General features: G+C 45.0%; 2 protein-coding genes across 8 annotated transcripts in view; one reads left to right on the top strand and one right to left on the bottom strand.

Moving 5' to 3' along the window:
- Positions 1-19,727, bottom strand: part of ITSN1 (intersectin 1) — a 120,908-nt gene extending 101,181 nt beyond the window's left edge. Inside the window, exon 1 of one of the 3 annotated variants that reach the window (XM_077342609.1) lies at positions 19,545-19,727. The gene's annotated coding sequence lies outside the window, so the exon portion shown is untranslated. The remainder of the gene's footprint in view (positions 1-19,544) is intronic. The other 2 variants (XM_077342608.1, XM_077342612.1) reach the window with 2 other exon arrangements.
- Positions 19,728-19,834: 107 nt separating this feature from the next.
- The window catches only part of CRYZL1 (crystallin zeta like 1), a 36,383-nt gene continuing 28,800 nt past the window's right edge, over positions 19,835-27,417 (top strand). Inside the window, exons 1-3 of one of the 5 annotated variants that reach the window (XM_077342625.1) lie at positions 19,956-20,480; positions 20,938-21,113; positions 24,114-24,185. In XM_077342625.1, the coding sequence (XP_077198740.1) occupies positions 24,120-24,185 (66 nt within the window). In that variant the 5' untranslated portion in view covers positions 19,956-20,480; positions 20,938-21,113; positions 24,114-24,119. Of the gene's footprint in view, positions 19,855-19,954; positions 20,481-20,514; positions 20,655-20,937; positions 21,114-24,113; positions 24,186-27,417 lie in introns of those variants that run through there. The other 4 variants (XM_077342627.1, XM_077342628.1, XM_077342624.1 and 1 more) reach the window with 4 other exon arrangements.

Raw genomic sequence — 27,417 nt, 5'->3', positions numbered from 1 at the left:
CTTGTTGGATATTATTTTAGGCTTCGACCACAAGCCCGGTGGAACAGTTCCATCTTATAGGTGCTATGTAACCGATTTAGGTCCTACAAGGACCTAATCTCTGCAGGGAGAGCATTCCACCAGGCTGGGGCCAGGGCCAAAAAAGCGCTGGCCCTGGTCATGGCCAGTTTCACCCTGTAGGTCTGGGGACCCTGAGCAAATGTTGCTCATGGGGGGGGGGGATTAAGCAAAAAAGTGGTTCTGAAGGTACACTTGTCCCAAACCATTTAGGGCAGGGGTAGTCAAACTGCGGCCCTCCAGATGTCCATGGACTACAATTCCCTGGTCATGGGAAATGTAGTCCATTGACTACCCCTGAATTAGGGTTTTAAAATGTTAGCACCAGCACCTTGAACCTGATTCGGTCTCCAATCTGGTGCCTATGCAACCGAGCGAACACTGGTGTGCATTCCATTGAGCCCCTGTCAGGGCTCATTCAGATGTATTTTGAACTAGTTGGAGTTTCTGGAGCAGTCTCAAGGGCAGCCCTGTGTAGAGTATGTTGCAGAAGTCTAAACTAGAGATGACTGTTGCATGGATCACTCTGGTAGGTCCAGCTCCAAGAAATAACCTGCAAGCTGCCTTGCCTGGCGCAGATGAAAAAATGTCTTTGTGATTTGGACTGATAAGGAGGAATCCAAAATCATGCCCAAATTTTTGACAGTAGGTGACAGTGTTAGTTGCACCCCATCAAGTGCTGGGAGCTTTATCATATGTTTCTCTACATGCTAGCCCAGCCAAAGGACCTCTGTCTCGACTGGATTCAACTTCTGCCAACTCTGCTTGAGCCAATCCACTATGGCCTTCAGACACTTGGCCAGATTGTCTGGGGTGTTCATGAATGATCACCCATTAGCAGAAATAGCTGGCAGTCATCCATATACTGATGATGAATCAGGGAGTGTAAGGAAGGAGAACGATCGGGGGCAGCCCAACCGGCAAGGCCAGCTAATAGGGAACCAAAAGTAAAAGGATTCAGATGCCTTTATACTAACGCCTGAAGCATGGGCAATAAGAAGGAAGAGCTGGAACTTCTCATGCTGATGGAAAGGTATGATCTAGTAGGCATCACAGAAACTTGGTGGAATGATTCTCATGACTGGAATGTAATGGTGGATGGATATGAACTGTTCAGAAAAAACAGAATAGATCAAAGAGGTGGAGGAGTGGCACTGTATGTGAGGAAAGGGCTTACCTGTCAGGAAATTCTAGTGAAGGAGAGCATATTTACAGTGGAAAGCATCTGGGTGAAAATAAGCGAGGGGAAAACAAACAGTGTGGTCGTTGGTGTCTGCTACCGACCGCCTGACCAACGAGAGGATGTGGATGCTGCACTTTGTGAGCAGCTTGAGAAAATATCCAAGCGGCAGGACCCTGTCATCATGGGTGACTTCAATTTCCCAGATGTGTTCTGGGAAACAAACTCTGTGAAGCGTCCTCAGTCATGCAAGTTTCTGACCTGCCTGGCTGACAATTTCATTTATCAAATGGTAGATGAACCCACAAGAGGTTCAGCCATACTGGACTAATACTGACCAACAAGCAAGAGTTGGTGGATGAGGTAAAGGAGATGGGGACCCTAGGGGGAAGTGACCATGTCCTCATAGAATTCCTTTTGAGATGGGGAGCCAAGGAAGCTTGTAGCCAGACACGGATGTTGGATTTTCGTAGGGCAAACTTTAATAAACTCAGAGACATGATGAGTGTCATACCATGGAGTGTCATACCATGGACTCAAACAAGAGCTATTGCATGCTCAACAAATGACTATCCCAGAAAGACGAAAACACTGCAGGAGCTCTAAGAAGCCTATTTGGATGAACAGAGAACTTCAAGAGGAACTAAGAAAGAAAAGGAAAATGTTAAGGAAATTGAGGGAAGGACAGAGCTCTAAAGAAGAGTACCTACAGGTTACTAGGCACTGTAGATCAATCATCAGAAAGGCCAAAGCTGAGAGTGAGCTAAGATTGGCCAGGGAAGCCCATTGTAACAAGAAAAGATTTTTCAGTTATGAGGAGCAAACGTAAATTAAAGGAGGTAATAGGCCCACTGTTGGGTGTGGATGGACAAACTCTATCGGAAGATGCAGAGAAAGCAGAAAGGCTTATTGCCTATTTTACATCTGCTTTTTCCCACAGGTCAAAGGGTTAAGGCACATCTAGAGATGGCAGTAGCCAAAGGATAGTGTCTGGGTGGCAGGTTAACATGGATAGAGAGGTTGTCGAGAGGCATTTCGCTGCACTGGATGAGTTCAAATCCCCTGGGCCAGATGAAATGCACCCGAGAGTGCTCAAAGAACTTTTCAGAGAACTTGCACAGCCCTTGTCCATCATCTTCGTGACCTCTTTAAGGACTGGAGATGTCCCGGAGGACTGGAAGAGAGCAAACGTTATTCCGATCTTCAAAAAAGGGAGGAAGGATGACCCGGGAAACTACAGACCAGTGAGTCTGACCTCTGTTGTGGGGAAGATAATGGAGCAGATATTAAAGGGAGCGATCTGCAAACATCTGGAGGACAATTTGGTGATCCAAGGAAGTCAGCATGGATTTGTCTCCAACAGGTCCTGCCAGACCAACCTGTTTTCCTTTTTTGACCAAGCAACAGGTTTGCTGGATCATGGAAATTCAGTTGATGTCATTGACTTGGATTTTAGTAAAGCTTTTGATAAGGTTCCCCATGATGTTCTGATGGATAAGTTGAAGGACTGCAATTTGGATTTTCAGATAGTTAAGTGGATAGGGAATTGGTTAGAGTAGCGATCCCCAACCTGTGGGCCGCTGACCACATGTGGTCCGTTGACTAATTGGAGGTGGGCCGCAAGGACGCCTTCTCCCCCCCACCGCTGGCTCTTTATTATTATTATTATTATTATTATTATTATTATTATTATTATTATTATTATTATTATTATTATTATTATTATTATTATTATTATTATTATCATTAGATTTATAGCCCGCCACTCCCTTGCGGCTCGTGGCGGGTAACAATATCGCAAATCCCCATTAAAACCCCATAAAGCAATTTTTACAACACACTTTGGGTGTCATTGTCTCCCATCACTCCCAGATGGGACTATCCGTTGCAGAGAAACAAGCTCAGGGTTCCCATTGATTTGTCATTGTCATGAATTAAAATTTCCATGAAAATAAAATGTTCCTTATGTTCATTGTTATGGCGTGTCTGTATCTTATTTTGAAGGGATGTTTAAACATTACCATAGCGACCGGAGTCAGAGAGCGTTAGGGGAGTGGTTGAGAGTAGAGGAGTAAACTACCCCCCCCGCGCCTCAGTAAAATTGTCAAGTGTTGAGTGGTCCCTGGTGATAAAAAGGTTGGGGACCACTGGGTTAGTGAACCGCACTCAAAGAGTTGTTGTCAATGGTGTTTCATCAGACTGGAGAGAGGTGAGTAGGGGGGTACCTCAGGGCTCGGTGCTCGGCCCGGTACTTTTTAACATACTTATTAATGATCTAGATGAGGGGGTGGAGGGACTACTCATCAAGTTTGCAGATGACACCAAATTGGGAGGACTGGCAAATACTCTGGAAGATAGAGACAGAGTTCAACGAGATCTGAACACAATGGAAAAATGGGCAAATGAGAATAAGATGCAATTTAATAAAGATAAGTGTAAAGTCATGCATCTGGGTCAGAAAAATGAAAAGCATGCCTACTGGATGGGGGATACGCTTCTAGGTAACACTGTGTGTGAACGAGACCTTGGGGTACTTGTGGATTGTAAACTAAACATGAGCAGGCAGTGTGATGCAGCGGTTAAAAAGGCAAATGCCATTTTGGGCTGTATCAACAGGGGCATCACATCAAAATCACAAGATGTCATAGTCCCATTGTATACGGCACTGGTCAGACCACACCTGGAGTACTGTGTGCAGTTCTGGAGGACTCACTTCAAGAAGGACGTAGATAAAATTGAAAGGGTACGGAGGAGAGCGACGAAGATGTTCTGGGGCCAAGGGACCAAGCCCTATGAAGATAGGTTGAGGGACTTGGGAATGTTCAGCCTGGAGAAAAGGAGGTTGAGAGGGGGCATGATAGCCCTCTTTAAGTATTTGAAAGGTTGTCACTTGGAGGAGGGCAGGATGCTGTTTCTGTTGGCTGCAGAGGAGAGGACACGCAGTAATGGGTTTAAACTTCAAGTACAACGATATAGGCTAGATATCAGGAAAAAATTTTCACAGTCAGAGTAGTTCAGCATTGGAATAGGCTGCCTAAGGAGGTGGTGAACTCCCCCTCACTGGCAGTCTTCAAGCAAAGGTTGGATACACACTTTTCTTGGATGCTTTAGGATGCTTAGGGTTGATCCTGTGTAGAGCAGGGGGTTATACTAGATGGCCTGTATGGCCCTTTCCAACTCTATGATTCTATGATTCTATGATGACAAACCAGCCCAAAACTCTAGATCAGCTTAGTGAGGTGATGCAAACTGAACAGCATCAGGGAAATAATGGCTCCCTGTGGGACCTCACAGTTCAGGGCCCTACGCTTGAACATACTTTCCCCTACTGCCACCCTCTGCCCCAATTTTGGAGAAACTCCTAGCTTGGCTAGGCAGTGGGTCAGTAGTTTACAGTCAATCATGTCTTATTCCAGGAAGGCTCACTGACACTAACCAATGAAGTATTTCTCATCTGAACACCGCCCGTGGCGCCACGGGCGCCACGGACTAAATAAAAGAGTAAGGCGTTCTGGGGCGGGATGTGTCCGGGATGAGGAAGGGTCCGGATTGGACCCTTCCTCATGACAGACAATCGGAGGGAACAATCGGCAGGCGCGAAGCGCCTGCCGATTGCTCCCTCTGATTCCCAGCCCCAGCAACTGCGAGCCGCGCGCAGCGCGGCTCGCAGTTGCTCCTGGCCTGACGCCCGAGGGAACCCACGCAGGCCGCAGCCCCCGCGCACCACCCCCTCGCCCCCAACTTACAATGGTCTCCGCCGTCCTCGCAGCCGCTCCCGGTTCCAGGAAGAAACAGTCCACCAGCGGCCCTGCCAGCAAGCGGCCCGATGTGCGGGCGCGGCTCGCGGGCGCGGCTCGCGGGCGCGGCCCGGGCGCGGCTCGCGGGCGCGGCTCGGGCGCGGCTCGCGGGCGCGGCCCGGGCGCGGCTCGCGGGCGCGGCCCGGGCGCGGCTCGCGGGCGCGGCCCGGGCGCGGCTCGCGGGCGCGGCCCGGGCGCGGCTCGCGGGCGCGGCCCGGGCGCGGCTCGCGGGCGCGGCCCGGGCGCGGCCCGTGCCGGTCCCCAGCCTCAGAAAGGTTGGGGACCACTACTTAGGCAGAGAGCCGCCGCCCGACAAGGTCAGTTTCTAGCGCCCGCTGTATTCGGCATACAGCGGGCTTAATTACTAGTTAAATAATAATGATGCTTAAGAACCCAAAAGAAAACGAAGTCCTGCATAAACAAAAGACCAGACCCTTTGACACTTTTCGTAGACTTCATATAGCTATACAATATTCAGGCTGTTCATGACAACAGTGATCCATGAAGTGTTTGGGCTCATACATTTCTTCAACTTTCCTACTGAACATAGTGCAAAGACAGAAAACATCTTGATTTGGAACAAGTTTCCATTGGTTATGAATCTCAAAACTGGTTTGCTCTCTTGCTTACAAACCATCATTAGGTTATGGTTTCAAAAACTACTTCTAGACAAGAAGTTTGATTCAGACAACTGACAGTACCTTAATCGAAACCAAAAAGTCTACCAATTTTGCATTAAACATGAGACTGGATGGGGAAAGGCTTCTAGGTAACACTGTGTGTGAACGAGAGCTTGGGGTACTTGTGGATTGTAAACTAAACATGAGCAGGCAGTGTGATGCAGCGGTAAAAAAGGCAAATGCCATTTTGGGCTGTATCAACAGCCTGGGGGGTGGAACGAGTCCAGGGAGTCCGAGTTGGAATAGGGCCAATCAGGGTGCCCGCACCCTGATTGGCCGTGCCCCTACAGCTCCTGCCCTCCTTCCCTGGATGCTAGCCACTTTGCTCTCAGATGCCTGAGAGACAGAGACAGCCGCCCCAAACTGCAAATGAGCCCTGATTACCTGCTATGGCTCCTGCTGAGAGAGAGGGAGAGAGAGCTTTGCACCTGCTGGTGTCTCCTGGGTCCTATCGGCCATTGCATTCCTGGTTGCAATGGGCTTTATATGATAAACTGTGTTCCTACACAACTATCCAGGGGCACCTTTAAGACCACAACATGGTCTTAAAGGTACAGATTTATAAGCAGAGATAAGACAAAAATCTGAGTATCTCTAGCATGAGACAAGCTTTGAAGGTCTTTTCTTTCCTTCCATGCCAGCACTATCGCAAAGCCTCCCATTGTGTCAACATCTAGCCATCCTTTGAAATACAAGCCCAGTATTCAAAAGATAGTACTTGTAATTGTTTAAAACATATTTACTTGATAAAAAAATCCAAAAAGCACTGAATGTATACCTGACAGGCAGATTTTCAGTGCTGACTTTTTTATTGGAACAAGTATATAGTGGAAAAGAATAATGTTTTATTTGATGCAGATTAATAATTTACATTATTTTCACAGAAATATTCCTTTTATAAAGCTGCCATCTATTCTTATTTGTTTAAAATATTTTTATGGTGCCCCCAGCCCTTTTAGGAGTCAGTTTTCTAAATATCTAGCAGGGGTCCTAAGATCCCATCATTTGCTGAGGCCTCTCAAACTATTTTCTGACTAAGCCCACATACAAAGATTATGCAGTTTTTAGTATATTCAGACCTTTACAAAACATATGTAGAGCAATGTCACTTTTCAAAACATGTTTTATAGCAGCATAGCAATGTCCATTTACAGGAAAATGCTATTAACATAAAGGCAGCAGCCAGAGGCAGCAAAGCCAAAAGCCAATGGAGAGCTTCTTACAAAGGGAAGTGCAGATGCTTTGAGAATAGTGGATCCTCCCATGTCTGGAATGGTGAGGTCATGGTGAGTCATCCTGCACAGATTGGAATAGCAGTGTCACTTCAGAGAAGGCATTATAAACGGCAATGCAGCAGGCAGACAGCGAGGCCAGAAGGGACAAAAGGCTCCTTATGGTAATCAGCCTAATTCCCAGAAGGAACAGAATAATATTTCACAAAATAAGATATTATCTGAAAATTATAGGAAAAAATATTGCAATTTAAAAACAATGACTTGGGGCAAATAAATTATATACTGGTGTGGAAGACATTTAAGGTTGATATTAGCGGCTTTCTCTTTTCCCAACAAACTCAAATACAAATTTTGGATGCACTTAAGAGAGGGAAAAAAGACTGAGAGTTTATATGATAAGATCTGTGGAAATTAGTTAAAGAAAAACATTAAAATCCGTGATGCCTAGGTAGCAGCAAAATCATTATTATGAGCAGAATACTTCTGAGCACGGTAATAAACCAAGGAAGGTATTGTCAAGAATTTCAGCAGAGTAGAAGCAGGACTTCCCCCCCCCCCCCAAAAAAAATGATATCTAGCCCAGGAAAATTAGCATGACTTCAAATACAAATTGCTAAGGAATTTTAAAAAGGAGTATAAAAACTCTACAGAATGGAAAACTCTAATTCAGAGAACATCAGGAGATTTTTGCAATCATCGCATACTTCAAAGATTTCAGAGCAGCACATAGAATGGCTGAACAGGCCTATCACAACAACAGAAATAACAGAATTAATTAAATACATGAAATTAGGGTAAAACCCTGAATTGGATGAGTACATGAATAAGTTTTATATGGCCTGTATTTAATAGTATCTCCAGTATTGGGAAAAAAGTATATGCTCAGTTTCTAAAAGAATACCTCCCTCCTAAAACCTGAGTAAAGATTAATATTATGGTAATTCATAAGAGTGGGAAAGATCCAAGTTTAGTTCTTTTCTATTGTCCCATTTCGATTTTGAATAACAATTATAAAATATTAATAAAGACCCTGGCTGATTGATTAAGCCCTTTTTTTTAGTAAGTATATCAAACTATATTGGACTGGGCTTTTGAATGGAAGGTTGATATTCTGAAATATTAGGGGACTCATTAACCTCATCAACCTTGTTAATGTACAGCAGCTTCTATTTTATAGATGGAGAGAAAGCATTCAATTGTACTAAATGGATTTTTTTACAGGAAATCCTAAAAACCTTAGGGATAGAGGAAATCTTTTGTAAGTAGATGTGATTTATTTCAACCCCACAGATTAAGTTAAGATTAATTTAAAATTTCAACTACACAGGGTTGTCTCCCTGAGGTTATTTAACATCTACATTTGCCCCCTTGCCCTGCTTATCCAGAGTTTTGGACTGGGTTGCCATCTGTATGCTGATGACACCCAGCCCTTTCTGTTGATAGACAGCTATCTGTTGCCACCTCCAGACTCTTTGGTCAGGTTCCTGGATGCCATGGTAGTCTGGCTCAGGAGGAGTCAGCAGAAGTTAAATTTAGCTTAAATAAAGGCCCTATGACTCATCAACATGCCAAGGGTAGCACAGTGCAACTCCTGGCCATTGACGGGATACATTTAACACCTTTGACCACCGTCTGGGTTTGAGCCTGAATGTCTCTTTTATCAATGGAGGCCCAGGTCACAGATGTTGATCACTGAATGTTTTACCATCTATGTCAGGCACAACAACTTGCACTCTACCTGTTGACAACCTATAGCCAATGTGATTCATGCAATGGTCATCTCCAGACTAGACTTCTATAACTCATTCTATGCAGGGCTGCCCTTGAAGCTGCTCCAGAAATCCCAACTGGTTCAGAATGCAGCAGCTAAAGTGCGTACAAAGACCCCATGGAGAGCACGTATTACGCCTGCGCTCTCCCAGCTGCACTGGCTCCAGATTGCGGACCAAATCAGGTTCAAGGTTTTGATTCTCACATTCAAAGCCCTAAATGCCCTGGGATCCCTGTATATTCAGGACCACCTCTTCCCCTATACCTCCCCCCCAAAAAAATTAAGATCAAGCAGTCAAAATATGCTCAGGGTCCTTGGCCCCAAAGAGAGAAACCTAGCCTAAATGAGGACCAGGGGGGGGTTTTTTGCCTTGGCCTGCTGGAAAACTCTGCCTGGAAATCAGGACCCTCTGCAATCTTAAACAATTCCAGTGGGCCAACAAAATGAAGCTGTTCCACCAAGCCTATGGCTGCAGCCATGTTGGGATGCTGGCCTCACTGCCAGAAAATCCAACCACAGACAGAAAATTTCTCCAAGCGCTGTTTAACCTTCATACAGTTAAATCATAAGAGGCAGTTATATATTAAAATTAAAAATGTTTATATTGTTAATAATTGTTTTTGTCTATTGCCAACCCCCTGAGCCAACCAGAAAAGGGCAGTATTTAGGAAGGTGCCCCTCAGAAACATCCTGGCTGTGGTCAGTAGTGTGTGCAAAAAAGCAGGAGCCGACATTGCTCAACTGCCGAAGAACACCTGGAGACCAGGCCAATGTCCAGAACAAGCATCTGAAGGTGAGAATATTCCAACTCCCCTCAAGACTGGGGAGCAGAAAGGGACCCTGGAGATGTCCCAAAATTGAGCTGATACAGGAGAGTCAGAGGAGTGTACACCAACAGGCAAAACTGCCCTCAAACAGTGCCCAACTGCATCTAACCAGCCAAGAGACCATGTAGCAACAACTGACTTTCTCTAGTGGCCACCTGAATTTACTGCACCTCGAGTCTTCAAAAACCTTCTGCTTAAGAAACAGATTCTGTCAACTCAGAAAATCCAATCTTCCTCAGATCAAAAGACTTTTGACTTTGAGAAACCCTTTCTCAGAGAAAGGGATCACTGGTGTCAGTGATACCCTTCGTGGGAGCTGGAACCCCAAGAGTTTCTCCTGGATAGAAATATCTGTGCCATATCCCAGCAGTTAAGGGTCAGATGCTGATAGAGAGGCAGGAGAGAGGGATAAGGCTGGGTGAGAGCTCATAGATAACTGGTATTTTTGTCGAGCTAAGTAGTTTCACAATGTAAGGGAGAGGACAAGCACAAGAGGGACCAAAGAAAGCCCAAGAATCCCAATTATTGGGGCTTGTGGGAGGTATGGTGGTGGGAGAAGGATAATAAAGAGAAAGGGTTCAAGATATGGTGATGTTTGAACTCTTTCTAACCTTCGTCGTATCCCTAGAGATACAGGGAGAAGAGCAAAAGGTGTTAAAGGCGGTCTGGCCAGAGAGTGGAGACGTGTTGATCACCTTCCTGGCAGATGATCTCCGGCGCCAGATGGATAATGTTTGGCTATTCTCATAATGTTAAATCTGTTGGTTGCATTTGACGAGCTCTTCAGTGGTTCCTTCAGAACCCAACATAGAGAGGGTCACAGTGGGGGAAGAGTTATCACGCCCCTTCCAACTCCCCCGTGGAGTTCCACTGGGGCCTGTTCTCTCTCCCACAGTTTTTAACACCTTTATGCATCCTCTGGAACACCTGGATCAGAGTTTTGGGCTGGACTATCATCAGTATGCAGATGACACCCAGCTCTATCTCCTGATGGATAGTCACCCGAATGCCACGCCTGGAAATATCTGCCAGATGTTTGGAAGCCATTGCTGGATGGCTCAAGCAGAGTTGCATGAAACTCAACACTTCCAAGACGGAGACCCTGTAGCTGGGGTGGAAGTGGGCAGACTAGGAAGCTCATCTACCAAGCCTGGCTGGGCTGGGGTGCTGCTTAACATCTGGGAATTTGGGCATGATCCTCAATGCCTCCTTTTCAATGGAGGCGCAGATCATGAGAATTTTTCCACATACACATTTGAGGCTACTAGTGCCCTACCTGTCCCCAGAGCACCTAGCCATGGGGTGATCCACGTAATGGTCACCCCCAGGATTGATTTCTGTAACTCACTCTAAGCAGACCCTCCCTTGTCCCTTTACCCAGAAATTGCGGCTGGCACAAAATGCAACTGCTAAGGTCCTCATGGGAACATCTTGGAGGGCCCATATCCAGCAGGTGCTGAGGCAGTTGCATTGGTTGCCAGTTGCAGCCCAGATCAAGTTCAAGGTTTTGGTTTTAACCTTTAAGACCCTTCACGGTCTGGGACCTATATATCTGAGGCAATGCCTATTGCTTTATGCCCCTGCAGCACCTTGCACTCTGTAGTCACAAATCTGCTGGTGGTTCCCAGCCCGCAGGAAATATACCTATCCATGGCCAAGGCCTTTTCAGTCCTGGACCTGACCTGGTGGAATTAGCTCCTTGAGAGCAGAGGCCTCTGAAGTAACACTCTCGGTTCTACAGGGCCTGGAAGATGGAGCTCTTCCAACATGACTTTGATTGAGGCTAGAGCAATGAAGATCAGGGGCCCTTCCTCATTTTTAGTAGGAACAGCAGGTCTCCCCACACCCCTGAGACACTCGGTGGGTGGTTGCCAAGCAGGTGGGGGTGGGTTTTAAGTTGACTAAATGCTGGAATTTATTTTGTGAGGTTTCATTGTTGTAACTGGCTGCAAAATGGCTTGCCAATAGCAGTGTGTAAGAAATTCAAATAATTAATTAATAACTCAGCTCCAACACTGGTGTGGTGCAATGCCAGGTCTATTGAAATTGTCAGCTATTTTGGAATCATACTTCTTCTAAAAGACTACTCTCCTCCCCCCCCTGGGCCTCAGTAAAATTGTCAAGTGTTGAATGGTCCCCAGTGATAAAAAGGTTGGGGACCACTGTCCTACAGGACCCTTATGAAGGCCTATGAGATGACAGTCTAGAGGGATTTCTATGCAGCCTCCATTTAATCTACAAGCTGATGCCCTGCACAACTGTTTAGGGTAATCTGATCCCTTACCACCCTCAAAGAAGGACGCACAAACTGTACTCAATTGGCATTAAGCTGTGAGGCCTTTGCAAGCTTTTTCACAGATAAAATCTTATCCCTCCCCCAGAGAACTGGAGGCCCCTTGGCCATATTCAGGGGAATGCTTTGAATGCTTCAAAGGGCTATGGCAAACCAAGATTTATAGAGCACTTTCTTCAATGAGGCCAATCACTTACCCTTAGACCCGTCCCTCATGATTCCTTAAAACAGGTGATAAGAGGATTGTGAGACCCCTTTGGGAAATAATCAACCTGTCCCTAACTTCAAAGACATTCCTGGGTAGGCTAAAGGAGGAAGTGGTCCAGCCCATATTGAAGAAGCCATCTTTGGATCTGCAGGACCTGCCAGCTACTGCCCCATCTCACGTCTAACGTTACTGGGGAAGGTGGTTGAACAGGCAGCTGCAAACCAATTAAAGGCATAGCTAGATGACATTTTAGGAATGGATTCATTCCAGGCCAGCAATGGTGGACATGGCACTGGTCTTTCTAACAGATGACCTATAAAGACAGCTGGATTGATGTGAGTTGGTGCTGCTGGTGAATGCCACAGTGTTCGTCAAAGTAAGTCACAAACTGTTAGCTCATGATTTTGCTGATGGGATACAGGGGCAAGCTTTGCAATGGTTGGTCTTTTTCCTTCAAGGTTGGGGTCAGAGGGGAGGAACAATCACACCACTACCAACTCCAGTGTGGGGTTCCATATGATGTGATTCTCTCCCCAATACTATTCAACATCATTATGTGCCATCTAGAACAGTTTATTTATTTATTTATTTATTTATATTTCTATACCGCCCATTTCTTTGCAGCTCTGGGCAATTTACATTGAACATTATATAATACAAATTACATGGATTGATATATAGTAACAACAATATGTAACATCAACTTTCAAATAAGGCATCAAAACATTGCAAAACAACATTATAATATAAATAACAATTAACAGTAACATTGGGGGGTTGGTTCTTTCACTCTGGGGGTTCAGCAGCTGTTCTACGTAAGTCGGACTCAAGTGAATGCCTGGTGGAAGAACTCCATCTTGCAAGCCCTGCGGAATTGTGGAAGTTCGAGCAGGGCTCTGATCTCCTCAGGGAGCTCGTTCCACCAGGTGGGGGCCAGGATCAAGAAGGCTCTGGCCCTTGTTGAGGACCGACGTGCTTCTCTGGGGCCAGGGATCCACAGCCAGTTGGGAGTTGGTGGAGCGTAGTACTCTTTTGGGGGTTTAGGCAGGGAGGTGGTCTCTCACACTGGGCCCAAACGGCGTACGGCCTTAAATGCGATTACCAGAACCTTAAACTTGATCCGGAATTCAACTGGGAGCCAGCCAAGTTGTTGGAGTACCGGCCGGATGTGGGATCTCCACGATGTTTTCGTGAGAATCGTGGCCGCAGCATTCTTTATTTCCTCATGACAAAGCTTTGCAATGGTTGGTCTTTTTCCTTCAAGGTTGGGGTCAGAGGGGAGGAACAATCAGACCACTACCAACTCCAATGTGGGGTTCCACAGGATGTGATTCTCTCCCCAATACTATGAATATGGATTGTGCTATCACCGATATGCAGATGACACCCAGCTCTACCTGTTAATGAATGGCCAGCCAAATACCTCACCTGAATTCCTGGCTAGGTGGCTAGGATGGAGTGCCAGAAGCTTAACTATTTGAAGACAGAAGTCCTGTGGCTGGGGAGGAAAGGACCAACGGGGGAAGAACGCCTCCCCTGTCTTGACAGGGCACAGCTCAAGGGTGCACATACTGTGAGGAATTTGGGAGTGATTTTTGACACCTCCTTTACCACAGTTGTGCAGGTCACCAAAGTAGCTTGCCAGGGCCTTTTTAATCTATACCAGGTGAAACTACTAGTTCTCTAAGTCAGCGGTCCCCAACCTTCTTCTGGTCGGGGACCGCCTCCGGGGGTGGGGGAGAGCCAGCAGTTGCTCATAAACGTGCATGCCCAATTGCTGCGCATGCGCGTTTTGGTCACCAGGTGGCGCTAACACACATGCACAGAGTTGCCGCGCATGCACCTTTTGGCCACCAGGGGGTGCAAACGCGCATGCGCGGCAGTTCCTCGTGTGCGCGTTTGCGTAGCTGCCACGCCGGCTGCTGTGCCGGCCTCTTTCCCCCCCCTCTCGCTGCAGGGGCGGGAGAGGCAGGCGCGGCTGCTGGCAGCCTGGTATGATGGCTTTTACAGCCTGGTACCAGGCCGCAGACTGGGGGTTGGGGACCCCTGCTCTAAGTGGTCCCAGAATACCTAGCTACATTAATCCATGCAACAGTCACCTCCAGGCTAGATTACCGCAACTTGCTTTACGTGGGCCTTCCCTTATCCTGACCTGGAAATTACAACTAGTCCAGAATATGGCTGCCCAGGTCCTTACAAGGACCCTATGAAGACCCCACATTCGCCTTATTCTCCAGCACTGTCGGCTGAATTCTGGCTCAGGTTTAAGGTGTTTGTTTTAACTTTTAAGGTCTTATGTGGTCTAGTGCTTGCATATCTGAGGGACTGCCTCACCAAATATTCCCCAATGAGAATTTCACTCTACAAATTCTAACTAGTTGGTGGTCCCTGGCCCCAACTGTGTGCTCAGCCTCAATCAGATGAGCATATGCCAATGTGATATCCTATACATTTGATCTTGGAAAAGCTATCTCCAAATTGAGAAAACCAATAGGAGTAATCACTGAAGAAGGGAAAGCGGATGAATGAAATACCTAGGATCCCATTTTGATTGCTAAAGTTATTTGAATACTAAATTTTTTGAAAATAATTAATTGGACAATAATTGAACCATTTATTCACAGCCTCAGATTTCCTTGAGTTTCTGTGCTGGCCACAGAGTTAGGGCCTTTTCTGCCCTGGATTCAGCCTGGTGGAATGAGCTGCCAGCAGAAACCTGGGCCCTTTTGGAACTTCCAAAGGGCCTGAAAAACAGTGCACTTCCACCAGGCCATTTGGTCGAGGCCAAGGGCTTCAACTTTTACCAGCTAAACAGGTCCCCCCCCCCAGTCCTTACTCTCATCATCTGCACCTGATTGAAACAGGAATATCAACAGTGGTCCCCAACCTTTTTATCACCGGGGACCACACTCAACGCCTTTTAATGAAGCCCAGTGGGGGGGGGAGTTTACTCCTCTACTCTCAACCACTGCCCTAACGCTCTCTGATCGCTATGGTAATGTTTAAACATCCCTTCAAAATAAGATACAGACACGCCACAACAATGAACATAAGGAACATTTTATTTTCATGGAAATTTTAACTCATGACAATGACAAATCAATGGGAACCCTGAGCTTGTTTCTCTGCAACGAGATAGTCCCATCTGGGAGTGATGGGAGACAATGACACCCGAAGTGTGTAGTAAAGGGCCGGGGGGGATGAAGTAAAGGGCCGGGGGGGGGGGAGAAGGCGTCCTTCGGGGCCCACCTCCAATTAGTCGAAGGACCACATGTGGTCCACGGCCCACAGGTTGGGGATCACTAATCTATATAATACCAGTTGTATTGGGGGGAGGTATATTGATGGAGCATGCTTTTGGTTTTTGTTAAATAATTTTAAATTGATTATTTTAAATATTTTAATGAGACTATTTATTGTATGGGATTTTTCACTGTGAATCTGTTGTATGCTACCCCAAGACCATTTGGAGAGGTGCGGCCTAGAACCAAATAAATAAAATATTTGCCATTTGTCTCTGTTTTTATTTAATTTGCTTATGTTAAAATAGATAATGTCCCAAATAGGCATGCTGTGGCAATTTACCTAATCCAGTTCTTAACAATTCAAAAACATTCTAAATACACCATGTTAATGGTTCCAAAATGACAAAGTGCCCAAGCACAACTTTATTACCTCCCCTCATTAGACTTAAAGCCAATCTAGATAGAAGGGTGACTGCTCCATTTAGCCAGCTAGCCTTCAGCATCCACATGACAGTTATCAGTGGAATTATGTTTTTTTTATATTATACTGCCAGTGACATCAATTGATTGTTATTAATTTTATGAAACAATGAATCTTTAGAAATGGAACATTTACTGAAGAAAAAAATTAAGTACTTTATTTTTTCTTCAGAAAACTACTAAAGAATAAAAACTCTCCATCATATCTGAGGAGTGAAGTGTCTCTTTTAAGTCACAGGAACTTTTTGCTATGAACTTTGTGGCAATCATGTGAAGAACAAACATGCCTACCCTCATGTCCTTAAGCATAATGGTCAGCTCTGTTTTAATCTATTTATTGGTGCACCCAGACTTAAACCTGCATACTTGGAAATCAAGTTTATTAAATTCTATGGAATGTTACTGACTGTATAGAGGTCTAAGACTGAAACAGATCTACGTATTCAAAAATAAGCACCACACTATTTGATGGGGTTTAGTCCCACAAAACTGTTTATAAGTGCTAAGAAATATAAGGAATTAATAATAATGTACCTATTCACTACTGAAGAAAGGAAGAGAAACTAAAACAATCAATTCATTTTACTGAAGCTTTAAGCAACACTTTCTCTGTTAACCCTGAAGAAAAGATTCTGGACTTAATACACTGGAGAAATTGTTCTGCAACAGCTCATCTGTGTGAAAACACAACTGCTGAAAAGCTGCCAAAGTGAGAGCATACAAGTACTAATCATACAAGCCTGGCCTGTGAGCTGTTTTTGGTTAAATGGCAATAGTTGTGTGGTATGAATTTCCCTCTTATTGCCTGCATGTCTTGCTAGAAATATGCATTTCATCCACATGTTACAGGCAAGTTTCCCTGACACCTGGAAGAATCTGTAGTCCTGCTTTCAGTTGCATAGTAGTGTAAGATATAGTAGTTCCCTTCTCCTATGATCTCCTAGTCTGAGCTCTGCCTTTTAAAAATAGGATCTAGAAAGTAGATTTATTTAAAAGACACACTGGAATCTGAATTTTACAATAATACAGCAATGAAACAAAGAACAAATGCATAGTGTAGGATTACATTTCAAGGATCTGTTGAGGAATATATATAGGAACAAGATACAATCAAATATATTAGCAGTCTGTGCATCATACACAAAAATCACAAGTCCAAAATAGACCTCCAGAAGTAATATAGGATGCTATCCTGAGAACATATATTTTCTGCTCAACTCAATGGATCTTATTTCAGAACAAACATGCATATAAAGCATTAGTTGCGCGGAACAAACCAAGAAACTTCTCCAAACACAACTTTTTACTATCCAGTTTTGCAAGGAGAAGTTTCTGATAAGCATTCTACACACTGGCTCAGAATATTATTTTTAATTGAGATTAAATTTAATGTAATTAGCAATAAAACTGAAAATCATTTTGGTGCTATCCTCCTTGTAACTTTTCCCATCAAAAGGAACTATCATTGTATGCATGCCAGATACCACTTACATATCTTTCATCTCCCTATATAATACTACGGGGGGGGGGGGATTTTTCCTAGAAACCTCCAGATAATAATCTCTAGGCTAGAACCAAAGTGATTTTTGACAGACTCATTTTAAAATGCATTGTAATTCTACCATACTTAGTATGACTTCAGACTTCCAACATGACAATTAGAAAACACTGGAAAATACATCTTAGAAAACACCATAAATTCTAGATCCCTTATGGTCTAGTCTAGGGGTTCCCCAGTGGGTGATATGCCCCCTGGGGGCAGTAGAAGGATCCAAGGGAGGCGGTGAGGAATTTTGGGGCGGGGAGGGGGGGGCAACAAGCTGACTCTTCCCGCTGTGGCTGCATTTTCCTCGTGAGAGACATTCCAAGGTGGCTTGCTTCTACCTGCCTCTGGGAAGTAGCAATCCTGGACCTTCCTTGGTGATGTCTCATTCTAGTGCTGACCAGGGCCAATCCTTTTTAACTTCCTGAAGAAAACAAGAGCTTCAGAAAGTGGGCTGGATGGGATTATATTCCTGCTGAGATTCTCCTGCTCAGACTCTGTCCTTCCCAGGGTCCACCCCAGATCTCCAGGAATTTCTTAACCCAGGGTTAGCAACCCTTCCCCCAAAAGTCTCCATCTTTTGGAGGCTGAAGAAGTCTTCTTCTGCTTGTACCTGGCCATGAGATTTTCCATTGATTACTTATTTCTCTACCTTTCTTTCCCCATCTGTCTTTCTCGCCAATGAGGACACAAGGTGGCTTTTGCTTATAAAAGAAAGGCTTTTTAACTTATATTTTCTAGACTAAACAACAAAAAAAGAAGCATAGGCAATATACTGTGTTTTCAATTTGCAGAAGATTTAAGACCAGGAAAGAGGTGTGTGTTCATACATGTGGGGAAGGTCCACTAAGAAATGTGGCCCGGGAGCCAAGGAAGCGGCAGCCCCAAAACATTTGGGAACCACTGGTCAGTCCATTATCTCCAGCTTGGACATAAACATTAAACTGTACTGCATTCTAAATCTTTAAACTTAAATCCTGTGACAGAATATATGACAAGTTCCACAAAATATCCATCCATTGAGGTAATAACTTTCATCCAAACTTAAAGCACAATGAACTGAAATCATGCTCATTACAAACACATTCATACATTAATAACATAATCAAAAAGCACAGAAGAAAATTGTTGCTGCATTTCCATGGGAAAATGTAAAATATGCTCCAAATGTCAAACAGCAATGGAATATCATTTAAAAAATGAATTTCTTAAAATATTTACTGAACTGCCAAAAGATAATCTATTACGCAGCATGTTTTTACTAGCTAAACATTATAGCGAGTTTGACTCTTCCAAAACTAAATGTCAGTGTACAGAATGGGCAATATTCCTCTTCCTCCAGAGGACGATGAAGGGAACAAAGACTAGAAAAAGTAGGCTCAAGTTAAAAACACAAACGTAGACATTCTCCCTTTCCCTCAGAGAATGCCAGAGTCGAGCACAGATATTTTCTTTTCAAACAACTATGGCTGCCCTTAGGCAGCGATTTCTGGCTTACCAGGAATTCCCAATCACAGACACTAACTAAGCAAGTTTATTTCTGCCTTCTCCAGGTCAGCTTCCTGCCGCATCTTTTCTACTGCAAGTCCGCCAGAATGTTCAAATTAAACAGACACGAATAAGCCGATTCGCAAAACCCATGCAATAAAATCTCAGATTCTGCCTTTCAGGTAAGGAAGACGACGTTGGACCTTTGCCGAGCCGGGTAAAGTTTAAAAGCTCCCTACACCACCCTAGGCACCCACTCCGGCAGGGCCCCTGGGGCGCTCTCCGCTCGTGACATTCTCCCGCAAGTACAGCCTCAGAAGGGTTGGGGCGCTCTGCATTAAAGACCAGCGGCTGCAAGAATAAAAGCAATTCCAGCCGGAGGCGAAGAACTCCCGGCACGCGCCCCGGATCGCCTGTCCTGCCCTACATCAGGCCCCCCAAGGCAAGCAGGAAAGGATTAAGAAAACAAACAAACGGAGCTGTAGATGCCGGGGGCAGGGGAGGAAAACAATGGGCAGGCCAGAAGCACCCCCGGAAAGGGCAGAAGCGCAGGGCTCGTACGGGCAGGCAGATGCACGATGCCTGCCCACAGGCAGGCGAGGCGGAGGGCGCCTGGAGAGCCCCGAGAGGGTGCGCTGGGTGGACCCCCCCCCCCGGCCAAGCTCTCCCCAGCGCGCCTGCGCTCATCTCTCCAGGGTGACCCCCAAGCTTCCCCCCCCCCAGCCGCAGCGCGACGCTACCTCATATCTGTCGGGTCTCGGGCGTCCCCTTCACACCCAAGCCAAGGACGGAGAGGCGGCGGCAGCCGGAGCAGCGGCGAAGGCCACCGCCTCCGCGAGACGCGCCATCCCCTCCCGGGTCGGCTCCTGCCGTTACCGCCGGTTCCGCCCCCTCAGCCGCCGCCGTCTCGCCAGGGGAGGGGGAGAACTGCCCAGCTTCCTCTCGCAGGCGCCGGAGCACTGCGCAGCCTAGCCGCGCGTCGCTCGCACGAGAGCTCCCGAGGCAGGCACAAAACCTCAGGCAACCAACCGCGCATTCGGCAACGCACAGGTCCCGCCTCTCCCCCGATGACCGACACGCCTGTTCACCATTAGGAAAACGGAAGGGGCCAAGCGGTCACCGCTCACGGAGAACTCCGGCTTCTCTTGATAACGCGACCGAGCAAGCTAGACCGGGGGGGGGGGGGGCGGAGGAGAACCCCGCTCGTTTGTAGAGTTAACGGATAAACGTTGTGACCCTTTTTTCGTGTGCCTATATAAAACATACACGATATCATATTAATATACGGCACTAGTACTAATGAGGAAGCTTCGAAAGCATACTCAGGGGTGTGGAACCGCAACGGTGTAACCTCGCCTTCCATTCAAAAGTGAACTCTCACACGGTTACTGTTATAGCCTCCCCCTCCTTAAGCAATTAGTGTTAGCGCGCGTTGCATCATGGGACCAAGAGGCCCTGTGAATGGTTCTGCATCCTGGGAGCTGTAGTTTTTATGAGGGCGCTCTGGCTGGAATGCATAGGCCGAATTCGGTGTAGTCAGGGCTGATTCCTCTTTTGCTGTTCCCCCTCACGTGCGCAGAGAAATAGCTGTGCTGTCTAACTGTTGTCGCTTTTTCTGTGCGGCTCCGTTGTCGGGTTTGCAGTCGGGACAGAGGCTCCCGCGGGGCCTGTGAGAGGTAATGGGCTTGTCCTAGTAACCGGGGTCGCTTCGGGTGGAGTGAGTGTGTAAGCGTTAGGCGGCTTGCAGGGCTTTGCAGGGTCCGCCGGCTTTCCCGGCTCCTGGCTGCCGTCCATTCGCGTTGCTCCGTTGCTGCTTAGGAGTCCTAGTGCTGAGGAGAAGGCTCCTGAACGTGAGCGGCCCGCATCCCCCGTTTCCGTCCCCTTCTCTCCTATTGCGTCACCGGGCGAATATGCAGGTCTCAGTGTATGATGATGTAGCGGCCATTGCGCCCTGTGTCAGGAATGATGCGACCCTGCTATAAAGTGTTCTGAATAAAAAGGGGCCTTATCTTGTTCGCGAACATTTATGCATTTCCGAATGCTGTTTTGTACCAATCCATATCAAGAGCTGCCTCTTTGTACAAAAGGCTAGTAAATCCTAGCTGTCACACCTGATATCTCACCTGCTTGCAGCTCTGCGTGTAATCCTATGTTTGTGTCACTTGTGTACATGGGAGATAAACCGAGGAAAGAGGACAACGGATGTAGATCATTAGTGAGGATTTAAGAATGAAATTGAGGAGGAGAGTGAAGATAAGAGAACAGTCTAAAGATCTCCACTGTCATGAAGATGAGAAACCTGGTGGGAGGTTAGTGTAAACTGAATTTTTAGGATGTGCAGCATGTGACAGTGGATGAGAAAACACAGTGCCCTCACTGCACTTTTTGAATAAGTTAATATTGAAAGAACAGGGTGTGCACCTGATGGGGACTTCTTTTGGTTTTTTGTCATCTTAACCATTTTCTAAGGAAGGTACTGAAACATCATCTAGAGCTATAAAATCAGAGTCCAGTAGCACCTTTAAGACCAACAAAGATTTATTCAGGGCGTAACCTTTCGAGTGCAAGGACCCCTCATCAGACTATGATCGTCTTACATGACAAGGAATATATAGCAAAAATCAGTTCTGTTACATCTACTGATGTAACAGAACTGATTTTTGCTATATATTCCTTGTTATGTAAGAAGATCATAGTCTGACGAAGGATCCTTGCACTCGAAAGCTCACGCCCTGAATAACTCTTTGTTGGTCTTAAAGGTGCTACTGGACTCTGATTTTATTGTGCTACTTCAGACCAACACGGCTACTCATTTGAATCATCTAGAGCAGGGGTAGTCAATCTGTGGTCCTCCAGATGTTCATGGACTACAATTCCCATGACCCCCTGCCAGCAAACGCTGGCAGGGGATCATGGGAATTGTAGTCCATGAACATCTGGAGGACCATAGGTTGACTACCCCTGATCTAGAGCTGCCATTCTCAACCTTTTTTGGACCATGGCCCCTTTAGGAGCTTTTCTCAGGTTTCAGGGCCCCCTCTCGCGCAAGGATACAGCACAAACAGACAGAAAATAATTTATTATAGAATACTAAGAAAACTTGAACATTCTGACATACTGAAAAAACTGTTTAAAAGACTGTGTGAAATTAAAGCTTAGAACATTTGAGCAAGAGAAGCATGTATGTTCATTTCCCCTCCTTGAATGCATTAATTCAAGCACACACAAAGGATCAGATTACGTTATTTCTTTTCCTTTCCCTTGACAAAGGTTGAACTTTCTAGTAATTAATGATGTCAAATGTGACAAAAAGGATATTTCATCAGTTAAGTTACCAGGGGCCCCCATAAACCCTTTGGGATCTCCTCAAATTTTTAAGTCTGTGGTCCTCTTCAAATGTGTGAAGGCCCCCCAGGGGACCATATGGCCCCCATTGAGAATGTCTGATCTAGTGTGTATACTTGCTGTTCAAACAGACCAATGAAATGCCAGATGACTTCAGTCAACACTTGTTGACCATATATAAAGCAAAGGACACACAAGTACTTGTGGGGCACATCTCATTCCCATTTCCACATTCCCTTCCCTGAAAGCCCCCCCCCCCCTTTCCTGCTTTCTTCTCTCCCACTCAGCATCCATCTTACCTTTATCTACCTGTGCTTAGTTTTCCCTCCTTCCTTTCCCTGGCAGCATTCACCAGGAAAACTATGGGCCATGTCCGGTTGCGCAATAGGGAACCTGCAAGGGCTTGAGGGGGGGGGGTGCGCTTCCCCATACTATTTTCTCTCTCCTTGGTAAACCCCTATTTCTACAACTTTCCCAGTTGCCTTCTGTCCTTCCCACCGCGTTCCAGGAGGCAGATGCACTGCGCTCTCTTGGGCTGCCTCATGAGTGCTTTTTGGCCCTGGCCACCAGCACACCTGAGGCTCTTCTGACCTCAGCATGCTGGGAGGATGGTGGCCAGAGTCAGTCCAGCCTACTTCTCCACTCTCCCTGCTAGCCATGCCATGGCTCTTCTCCTATGCCCTCACAAAGCAGAGGCTATAGGCAGTGTTGCAGGCCACTCGCTGTCATTGTTCCTAGCAGCAGCTGTCACCCAGATGGTCCCTGCTATTCACTGTTCCTAAATATTTAAAAAGCAATCTTTTGTGTAGGATTGTGTTTTCTGTGGATTTCTTTGCTGTAGGGCAAGTGAGGGTGCAATTTTGGTCTGACCCGAAGAAACAGATTTTAGTGCAGAAATGGACAAAAAAGTCAACCCTTAAAAAATGCAAATCAGAACCATATTGCAGAAACAGCCTAAGGGACTAGCTATCTCCAAACTCTTCATTCTTTTTCTTCACCATAGCCCTACCCACAAGATCTCTTTCTCATTTTTCTTTAATCCTGCCTCTTTTCTTCAGTCCTGCCAGTATCTATCCCTATAGTCAGCTTGGACCAACATAGGATGCTGACTGATTGGCTGCAAAAAGTTTCCGGATCAAGGATAAGGACAGGCCAGCATAGAGTGAGTTGCAGAAGTCCAGTCTAGAGGTGACCATCATGTGAATCACTGTGGCTAGGTGTTCTGGGAGAGAATCATAGAATCATAGAGTTGGAAGGGGTCATACAGGCCATCTAGTCCAACCCCCTGCTCAACGCAGGATCAGCCCTAACCATCCTAAAGCATCCAAGAAAAGTGTGTATCCAGCCTTTGCTTGAAGATAGCCAGTGATCAAGTAGGTTGCCAGTAGTTTGGCTTGGTGAAGGTAGTAAAATACCAGCTGCGCTACCATCATAATCTGAACCTCCATAGAGAGGGAGCCATCATGAACCACCCTCCGGTTCCTGGCAGAGTGCGCCACTGAGAGCCATATTCCATCCAGGTTGGGTAGGCGTGGTTCCTCACACGGACCTTTTCTGCCACGGGACCTCCATCTTTAAAGGGTTAAGCTTCAGACAACTTGCAAGCATAAAGACATCTACTCAAAAAAGGGCCCGATTGATCTCAGTATGTGCTAGTGAATCATACTTTATCCATAAAAAAAAATAGGTTGCATCACTATTTGTTGTTTTGCAATTGTTAAATAATTAGATTTCTTAGCAGAATTTATATTGTTATGGTAGAACCACAGGTTTTAAATATCTACTTTCTTTGATTCAGTGCTATACCAGTAGTAGTGACATATAAAGCTATGTTCTATGTTATTTAGCAACAGTACATTATATTGCCTTCCCTTACATTTCTTCTCAATTAATAGATATATGAAACCTTTGTTATGCAATGTGTTCACAAACTTAACTTTATTTCATTTTCTCTATATTTTAAGGTAGCTATGAAAGGCTTATATTGGCAGCAGACTTCATCTGCAGAAGAAACAAAATTTGTCTTCTTAGAGAAGGTGAGTTATGGTGCTTTTCTAGGAACCCTTCTCTGGACATAAATCTAGTTGAAAATTCATGAACAAAGTTTGAGTCCCATGGCACCTTTAAGACCCAACAAAATACATTGTAGTCATACTCACTAAACATTAAAGTTTATCCCTAACTACTTTAAGGAATTTAGTTGATAGAAATACCAGATAGCTTCAAGTGGGTAGCCATGTTGGTCTGAAGCACTAGAACTATGTTTGAGTCCAGTGGCATTTTAAGACCTGCAAAGATATTAAAGGTGCCACAGAACTCAAACTTTGTTCTAGAAATATCAGAATCACTACTCAGTGCTCAGCCAACACTTCTGAAATATCTTATTTGCGGCATTCTATTAGGTACATTATGTCTTTAAAGAAATATACACAATCAAGTGTACCAAAATATAATTGTAGTTTATCATTCCAAAAATCAAAACAAGCTTCCAGCTCTCCCAATAATAGGTCCTCTTAACCTTTTTATATCTTATCTTAACCAATTATTTTAGCTTAGATAATTTGATAATTTCTCAAACTTTATCCAAGATTTAATATTTAAAATCTCCATTTTTCCCACTTTTGTGCTAACATTTTACTACAGCCATTTATTTCTGTACTTTCTGAACATTTTTTGGCAAATGCCACAATAATAAACATCTTGGATCATTTACAGTCCTTTATACATTATATTTGTCTAAGATTAACATTTCAGAACCATGGCCATTTGACATTGTTGATCGTGATCTCTTGGCTCACCTTCTTGCTGACGTGGGGGTACAGGATTAGCCTTACATTGGCTTACCTTCGTTCTCAATGGTTGGGGACAGAGGGTAGCCAATGGTAAAGAGAAATCGTGCCACTAGTCACTCCCATCTGGGGTGTCTTAGCGTGTGATTCTGTCTCCAATGTTATTTAATATCTTTATGCATCGTCTTGCATAGGTGGTCTGGAGGTATGGGCTGGGATGTCACCAATATGCAGCTGTCTTCCAACTCGGTTGATGGGCAGCTGATTGAGCACACACACCCAAAGTCTTTGGCCAGATGCCTGAAGGTGGTGACTTTGTAGCTCCAACAGAGTCACCTGAGGCTTAACCCTACAAAGATGGATGTCCTCTGGCTGGGGAAGAAAGGACCCGTTGAGAAAGCACATTGTCCCAGTTTTGGCTGTGTGCAGTTAACAACTTTGCACGCTGTCAGGAAACTTGGGTGTGAGTCTTGATGCCTCCCTTTATATGGAGGCTTAAGTCACTACTATAGCCCACCAGGTATTATACACTCTCCACCAGGCAAAGCTACTAGCCTTTTCAAGGAGACTATCATCCCACGCTATGAAAAGTTAAACAGGGTCCTCCTTTCTAAATCTTGTTTAATTTTCTGCCTAATGATAGATAAGTGGTTATGTACATTAGCGATCCCCAACCTGTGGGCCGTGGACCACATGTGGTCCTTCGACTAATTGGAGGTGGGCCCCGAAGGACGCCTTCTCCCCCCCCCCCGGCCCTTTACTTCATCCCCCCCCCCCCCCCCGGCCCTTTACAAAACACTTCGGGTGTCATTGTCTCCCATCACTCCCAGATGGGACTATCTCGTTGCAGAGAAACAAGCTCAGGGTTCCCATTGATTTGTCATTGTCATGAGTTAAAATTTCCATGAAAATAAAATGTTCCTTATGTTCATTGTTGTGGCGTGTCTGTATCTTTTTTTGAAGGGATGTTTAAACATTACCATAGCGATCAGAGAGCGTTAGGGCAGTGGTTGAGAGTAGAGGAGTAAACTACCCCCCCCGGGCCTCAGTAAAAGGCGTTGAGTGGTCCCTGGTGAGTGGTCCCCGGCATTGAGTGGTCCCCGGTGATAAAAAGGTTGGGGACCACTGCTTTACATTAAAACTTTAATTTTATTTATTAGATTTTCACTCTGCCACTCTCAGACAAGCTGGCTTGTGGTGGCTTACAACATAGTAAAAACATGAAATCCCTATAAAATATAATCTATCAGATAAAACAGCAAAAAAAAAGCAAGATGGCGATCACACAATCTTAGGCCCATTTCTCCTCATTGCATCTGTTCCCATCTATGTCAGTCATATATAAACTGGGGGTGATGGTAAGCTCCCTCCCGGGGAGGGGGGGTCAATGATACAAATACAGGGAAGGACCCGTTCTTATTCAGACATTTTGTACAGCAAATTGAGGCCACTCAAGATCAGTTAATTTTGAAAAACCTTTGTACATTTTAATGCATATTTCTATTTTATATACGATAACGAAGTTCATTTTCTTTTTACTAATCTTATATCCAGATACTATATTCTTCTATGAATCTCATTATCAGAATTTTGAGTGATAGAAGAATATCAGCAGCATACAAGCTAGTTTTTAAATCACTTTCCACATATTTACTCCCTGTTATATTTGGGTTATATCTTATCAGTTCTTTAAGAAGTTCAATGTTGATGCCAAAAAGAATGGTAGAAGACAACCCTGCCTCATACCTATACCAAATATAATGCATACTGATAAAATTGTATTCCCTTGTAGATTTGCTTTTGGTCAATTGTGAATTGCTTTTCTTATATTCAAGGAATTGCTTTTTGTTGAATGAAAAAACAAGTTCTACTGTGTTATTTCAAATACCTGCTACCGGCATTAAGGCCATTTTTCTATATTTTCAGCATAATTCAAAATTGGTGTTATCTGTTAGTAACAACACTTAATAAAACTAGTTTGATCAGTTTTATCTATCATTAGGCAGAAAATTAAACAAGATTTAGAAAGGAGGACCCTGTTTAACTTTTCATAGCGTGGAATGATAGTTTCCTTGAAAAGGCTAGTAGCTTTACCTGGTGGAGATTGTATAATACCTGGTGAGCTATAGTAGTGACTTAAGCCTCCATAGAAAGGGAGGCATCAAGAGTCTATGTGTCTATTGTTGTTGTTGTTAGGTGCGAAGTTGTGTCCGACCCAACCCGACCCCATGGACAATGATCCTCCAGGCCTTCCTGTCCTCTACCATTCCTCGAAGTCCATTTAAGTTTGCACCTACATACTGGGTGCTATTCTGGCGTTTAATTTGAAATATAGGTAAATCAAAAGAAAGTAAGAAAGAGATAGAAAGAACAGAGTGACAAATATAGACAGAAAGAGAGGGAGAGAAAGACAGAGAGAAGGAAAGAGATAGAAAGAGGGAGAGAAAGAAAGAGAAAAATAGAGATAGAGTAAAAGAAA

Source organism: Paroedura picta, chromosome 6, assembly GCF_049243985.1.
Source record: "Paroedura picta isolate Pp20150507F chromosome 6, Ppicta_v3.0, whole genome shotgun sequence".
NCBI classification, from domain to species: domain Eukaryota; kingdom Metazoa; phylum Chordata; class Lepidosauria; order Squamata; family Gekkonidae; genus Paroedura; species Paroedura picta.
Note: the sequence above shows the minus strand (reverse complement) of the source record. Positions and strands in the feature narration are given on the sequence as shown.